General features: G+C 31.9%; 1 protein-coding gene across 1 annotated transcript in view; it reads left to right on the top strand.

Annotated features, from left to right (window-relative positions):
- The first annotated feature begins 216 nt into the window (after positions 1-216).
- LOC101496359 (prefoldin subunit 3) overlaps positions 217-6,344 on the top strand; it is a 6,921-nt gene continuing 793 nt past the window's right edge. Inside the window, exons 1-5 of the mRNA XM_004486481.4 lie at positions 217-424; positions 1,832-1,889; positions 2,732-2,803; positions 5,288-5,407; positions 5,496-5,597. Of these exons, the coding sequence (XP_004486538.1) occupies positions 288-424; positions 1,832-1,889; positions 2,732-2,803; positions 5,288-5,407; positions 5,496-5,597 (489 nt within the window). The 5' untranslated portion in view covers positions 217-287. The remainder of the gene's footprint in view (positions 425-1,831; positions 1,890-2,731; positions 2,804-5,287; positions 5,408-5,495; positions 5,598-6,344) is intronic.

Below are 6,344 nucleotides of genomic sequence, written 5' to 3'. Positions count from 1 at the left end.
CTTGAAATTTCTGGTAAAAACTTTTTTTTTTCCAAAACTTACTTTTCTGAAAATATCAAATTGTGGGGTATAACTATTTTGATTTTTACTGATTTGATAAGGATATTTTGGATATTTCAACCAAAAAAAAAATTTAAATGGGGGTAGAGGTTTAATTGGGGGTATAAAAACTATCTTTCTAACCATTGAAAGAATCTAAGTCAAACATGGGCCGAGTGATAGCCCAAAACAAAACGACAACAAATAAAGCGTAGTTGGTTGTTCGATTCGATTGCAGTGCGTCAACAATGGCTACTTCGTCTTCATCATCAGGGATAACAGAGCGAAGAGGAATACCAGGTGCTCAGTTTGTTGAAGATGTTCAAACTTATCTCAACCAATTAGGTCTCGATGTTAATTCCGCCTTAGCTTTCCTTCAAGAAAGGTCTTTTCCCTTTTACTTTTTTATTTTTAAGGATCCTCTTGTTCTTCTTACTACTAGATCCTCTTCAATGTTAGGTTTTTTTGTTCATTTGTATGCTTCTGGGATTGGATCAGTGTGGATAGTTAATTTGGATTCAAGTTCAAATTGTTGTATACTTTTATTGAGTTAATTTATAGCAAGTTTTTTTTATAAAGTTTTTTTATAGTGGGCTTGTATTGAATTGGAGTACTTTATGGTTTGAAGTAGTGACAATGTTGTTCAAAAGAATGTGTGGAGTGTTGCTAATATTGATGTGAAGTTACATTACTAATAGTAGGTTTTAGGTAGTAGGATGAGAAATGAAGATTTTCATTCAATGTTAGGGATTGATTATAACTTCAACTGGGATGAGACTCCTCTAAAGTGAGCAACTCACTTCCGAGAATAAAGTGGGTAGTATCGATCATTAAAGAATAAATTAATGGTTGATATTTTGTGCACATGCATGACCAATCATAGGTGATTTTCCTGCAAAACAAGAGACTGAATGCCATATGGAAGTAATTTAGGATAAAGGATAAGTTTGTTAACTACTTCTGCATCTCCAATGTAGAATGATAGATTTTGTAGTTGGATTAGTGAATGGGGAAGCTTGGAATGTAATATGGTGTTCAAGAGAATGTATCGAGTGTTACAGGTATTGATGCGTATGTATAATTAATAACAGGAGGTTATAGGTAATATTATTTATTATAGGTAATACTATTGAATGAGAGATGGAGTTTTTTATTAAGTGGCAATGATGTATAATAACTTCAACTGAATGTATTATGAAGTGAAGTGGATCAACATTGGTGGTTTAGAATGTACTGCCTGAATATTTTTGTTTGGATTTTGTAGTGGTGAGAAAATTTGTGCAGTTGAATTTCCTGCAAATCAATATGACTGAAATCTAAGTTTTCAATAAAGTAATTTTGGATTAATGATAATTTTGAAATTACTTCTTTTTCTCTGGTATAACTTCATTGTTGGATTAGTGGATGGGGTAGCATGTAATGTGATATTGTTCTAGACTAGATTGCAGTTGATGCGAATCCTATTTCAAACTTTGGAAACTATTGCAATTTGTACTTAAGTTTTCATTCTTTAGATTCATTAACTGTATACGATTTGTATAATTGATTCATTTCTTATTTATATTTTTTATGAATGGAATTTATGCATATGAAAAGGCTTGCATCTTTATTACTTGTTGATTTTAAAGCAAAACCAGGTTTTGCAATTTACTGTTGCACTAAGTAGACACATGAGAAACCAAAAGTTCATTCATTAAGCTCTGTTTTGTGAATTTATTTCATGCTTTAAAGGGGATTTCACTTTTATTTATAAGTTTTTGTGTGAATGATGACCGAGCATTATTTCTTGTAGACTTCAGCAATACAAGGTTGTTGAAATGAAGCTTCTCGCGCAGCAAAGGGAACTTCAGGTTTCATTGCCTTATTCATCTGTATATTATACTTCATCATCTACCATAGAAAAGCGTGATGCCTATCTCTAGGTTTCATTACCTTGTAGACCTATATGCTATTATTGTTTTGTTAATATTTTGACTGAAGATAAAAAAAAATATATATCTTATTATACTTGACTAGAAAGAATCGGCGTTGTAAGATTTCAACTGCTGAAAGAGCAACCATGAATTTCACATTTTTATGCCAGTATAGGCTTGTGCTGGTGGAATCAAGCAGCAAACTCTTTATGCAATAAATATTCTTGTTTTGGGACTTGTGTCATGGGATTTGATCATTCAACAATATAATTTTTTGTATTGAACTAGACTAGACAGTTTGGTTTAAAGGTAAACTGGGTTGCATTGTATGTACAATAACAAGATATAAACCAAATTCTAAATTTGATGCATGTTCTGTACTTTGGCCATGCTTAACTGCTGAGGCTTTATACTCTGAATGAAAAAATGTTGGTTCTGAATGCTTTAATTGAAATCATAACAAACATCTTTCTAAATTTTTCGTTACCATCTATTAGTTTTAAAATTTCGGAAGTCATAAGGTGGTTTAGGGGAGTTGGAGTGACAAGGAGGTCATGGGTTCAATGCATCCCTCTAACAAAATTAACAACTAATTACTAACATTGGTTATTTCAAAAAAAAAAAAAGTTTTAAAATTTCAAGTAAAGCAAGAAAACAATGTTTATTCAATTTTGATCAATAGTTCTCATCATGAAATGATTCATCCTAATGCCATTCTGTCTGTGTGTGTCCATTTGTTCTGTTTACATTTTAGTGATACTATTTGTGGTGGTTTTCAGGCAAAGATACCAGATATTGAAAAGTGCTTAGATGTTGTTGCTACGTTGGAAGCTAAGAAGGGTACTGGTGAGGTTCGTTTGAGGACTGATTTTCTACAACAAATTATAGTTGCAAATCATTTTTAGATAAAAGATATCTGGACATAATATCTTATGAAAATTCCTCTTAAATCCAAAATTCCGAAATTTGTGCATCTTATTTGGTTGCACCACCCTGACAATGTTTACCATAATTTTAATACCATTGATACATCCTTAAGATCTTCTGTTTTCTCAAGAATAGACAAGCACTAATTTCATGGTTCATCGCGTCTTTTGTCTAGATGTGTCTTTTATCCTTATTGGCACAAGACAGCTACCATATAGGTGATTGCATTTTCCTGTTTTTCTGTCTTCCATGAAAAAGTTAATTAATGGCTCTCTATGTTTAATGTTGGAATTCAATGCTGCTGATTGTTTCTTTTTTCTAATTTTGTGACATCTGTTTTGACACCTTCGATTTCTTATTTCAAGTTTATACCATATGAAAATGTTGTCTATTGAATTTCTCTATTCCCAATCCCTAATAGTAGTTTCATTATCTCAGTTATCCATAGTTTTTTTTTGCGTGTTCTCATATACCTTATAACATTGATACATAATTAATTTTCGCTACATAAAGATGCAGTTCTAAACACGCGGTTAAGAAAATTCATGTCCGTGTTGAATGCAGTGCATCACGAAGTCCTAGACAAGAGTTTTTGTTTATGCTGAATTTGCTAGATTTTGTCCTTAATTCTTATATTTTAGAACTTGGCTGTCTGCAAATTAGTGCACAAGTGAAAAGTGTCAGAATAAGTGTGGCATGAAACCTAGTGGTGTTGGCTGCATATATCAAAGAATCACTCATTCATTTAACATTTGAATGTAGAATAGGTAACTCCAATGGAAAAAACCCTAAATACTCCCGTAAGTGTGGGGTATTCTTGAGTCAAAAGAGTATGGAATATTCTTCCAACTCAAACTTAGACATTATCTGAAGAAAATCATATATCAAATGATAATCTAAAGCCTCCATTCGATAAGGCACCTTAAGTATATTTGTAGCCTAAAAAGATAATATAATCCTAAATAAACTAAATTTATAGACAAGTTCTACCCTAATTAAACAACATAATCTTAGTAAATTATAAATTTTGTTGAACTGGATATCTTAATGATACATCTCTAAAGCTAAGGAAACTTATCAATCAATATCCTAAATAATATTATTATCATGAAATTTAAGATTGAAAATTGTACAATCAATCTTAATCTATTATTGCTCCATTCCCCCCTTTGAAAGATTTTACCTCAGGAGCATTAAACATATCGTACTTCTCCGTAGAGTTTGAACGGTATATTACTATCCTCTCTAGTTTTGAACATGATTATTGTATTTCCCTATCCTCAATTGGTGGAGAGCTAGGAAGTTTGTCGCATGCACAGATGTTAAGGCAATGAATAGAGAACTACAATGAGATTGAAACTACAATGAGATTGAAGGTCACAGTGAATTGAATTCAGGCTATTGCTTTGGGACAAGTATCCCAAGAGTGCTTCTCTTTGCAGGCTACTGCCATGTAAACCTAAACCTAAAATTTATGGACTGAAAAGGACAATCACTCACTCCTAATCACTTTTGCATCATATTCTCTTCCTTACAACACTGAACTTTTTTCATTCGTTCTTTACTGCCTAGGATCCAGTCCCATGCAGCAAGTTTTATGATTATGCTTATGCAGTATAATTTTCCGTTAAACTTAAGTTGGCATGAAACCTAATTAGTTGATTATTTTTATTTCATAACTCCGCCTAAATTATACCTTTTATATACTTCATTTAGCCTCAATTGGGGAGTTAAGTGAATTCCTAATGGATGTTGTGTTCTATACTCTATCTCAAATTTGCAACTTGTTTTGGTAATTTCATATGATGTTTCATCTGTAATGCTGAATATAAATGTGTGTACTTGATGCCAAATGTTCAATCCCCACATGAAACATAGTTAGTTGATTGTTTCATAACTCGGCTTACATTATATACCTGTATATACTTCTTTTTCCTCAAATGGAGAGTTAAGTGAATTTTCAAGTGTTTGGATGATATGGTGTATCTCAATTTTGCATCTTGTTTAGGCAGTTCCAATTGCTGTTTCATCTGTAAAGCAGAATATAAATTGGTGTGCTTGATGTCTTATGTTCAAGCCCCACTAAAATACAACCAAGAAAATTATCAGCACAATTGCAAATGACATTATATTTTGGCAATGGTAACAATATTAACATGTCTTACATATAGTGATCCACACCCCCTCCCCAACAACATACACACAAAGGCTCAGCTGTTGCTATGGATCCCTAAGTAATGATTATCAATTCCTCATCATTGTCTCGTGTGTAGACGAAAACAGTTCATTTTGATCAATTTATAAGCCATATGATATGACTATTTGAAACTATTTAAATTTATTTACTACAAGGGAAAAACTTTAGTTGTATTATAAACTAGAAGATTTATGTTTGATTTTGTGTACAGGAACTTATTGCTGATTTTGAGGTGTCAGAAGGCATATATTCACGAGCTTCCATAGAAGAAACCAATTCTGTGTGTTTATGGCTGGGAGCCAATGTTATGTTAGAATATTCATTAGAAGAGGTACTTCTATGTTAGTTTTGGGTATCGCTGTTTTTTCTTTCTGTTAAATTTGAACCCTACATAAGTACAATATGAATTTCTGTTGTAGGCTACTGCTCTTCTTCAGAAAAACCTGGAAAATGCTAGATCCAGTTTAGAAGTTCTTGTTGCTGATCTATTGTTTTTAAGGGACCAGGTGACAATTACTCAGGTCTGATTGCTAACTATCAAGTGCTATCGTTTTGCTTTCCAAACCTTATTATATTGAACTACTACCTTTGTCTCTTATTATAAACACATTGTCATTTCTACATATTTTCAGAAGAGTAGGTAGCATTTTTTATGTGTCCATTTTAAATTATCAAAAAATAAAAAATGTATCCATTTGATGTACAGTTGTTCTTAAATTGTCATTTAGTTAATGTTTTTAGTTATATTAAATATTAATTAAGGGTATATTTGCAAAAAAATGTGAATCTATCTAGTAATTTAGAAATGAAAAATGCTTAATAGTACGAAGCTGTTTTCTCACGAAACAAGCGAATGAGCTGGCAACTCTGCGTGCACATTTTCTGTTACCATTTTCTTTCATTTTGCTCCGATTTTCATTTTATTAATACAGTTACAAACCTATAAAAACTTTCTTTCTCAAATAATCTTGAATTGAAGGATTAAAGTTGGTGCCGAACTTCATATTATCAACTGTTACAAATCCTCTTTGACAAAGGCGGTTGCAGTAAAACTATTTATTCGATCTTTGTTTTCTTATTTATTTATTTATTTTTATTTTATAAAAAATCCATATGCTTGGTTTCATATGTTGACGAGATTTCAGCAGCACGTCAGCCACACGTTCGTGAGTGAAGCCTTCGTAATATATAGCAGTTGTCTTTATAAATTAGCTTATATTTAAAAACAGAACAATATTTTTTTCTAAATGAGCTTATAGTTAGGGAAA

The sequence above is a fragment of the Cicer arietinum genome, chromosome 1 (assembly GCF_000331145.2).
Source record: "Cicer arietinum cultivar CDC Frontier isolate Library 1 chromosome 1, Cicar.CDCFrontier_v2.0, whole genome shotgun sequence".
Taxonomy (NCBI): domain Eukaryota; kingdom Viridiplantae; phylum Streptophyta; class Magnoliopsida; order Fabales; family Fabaceae; genus Cicer; species Cicer arietinum.
The sequence above is the reverse complement of the archived record's forward strand: the minus strand, read 5'-3'. Positions and strand labels throughout refer to the sequence as shown.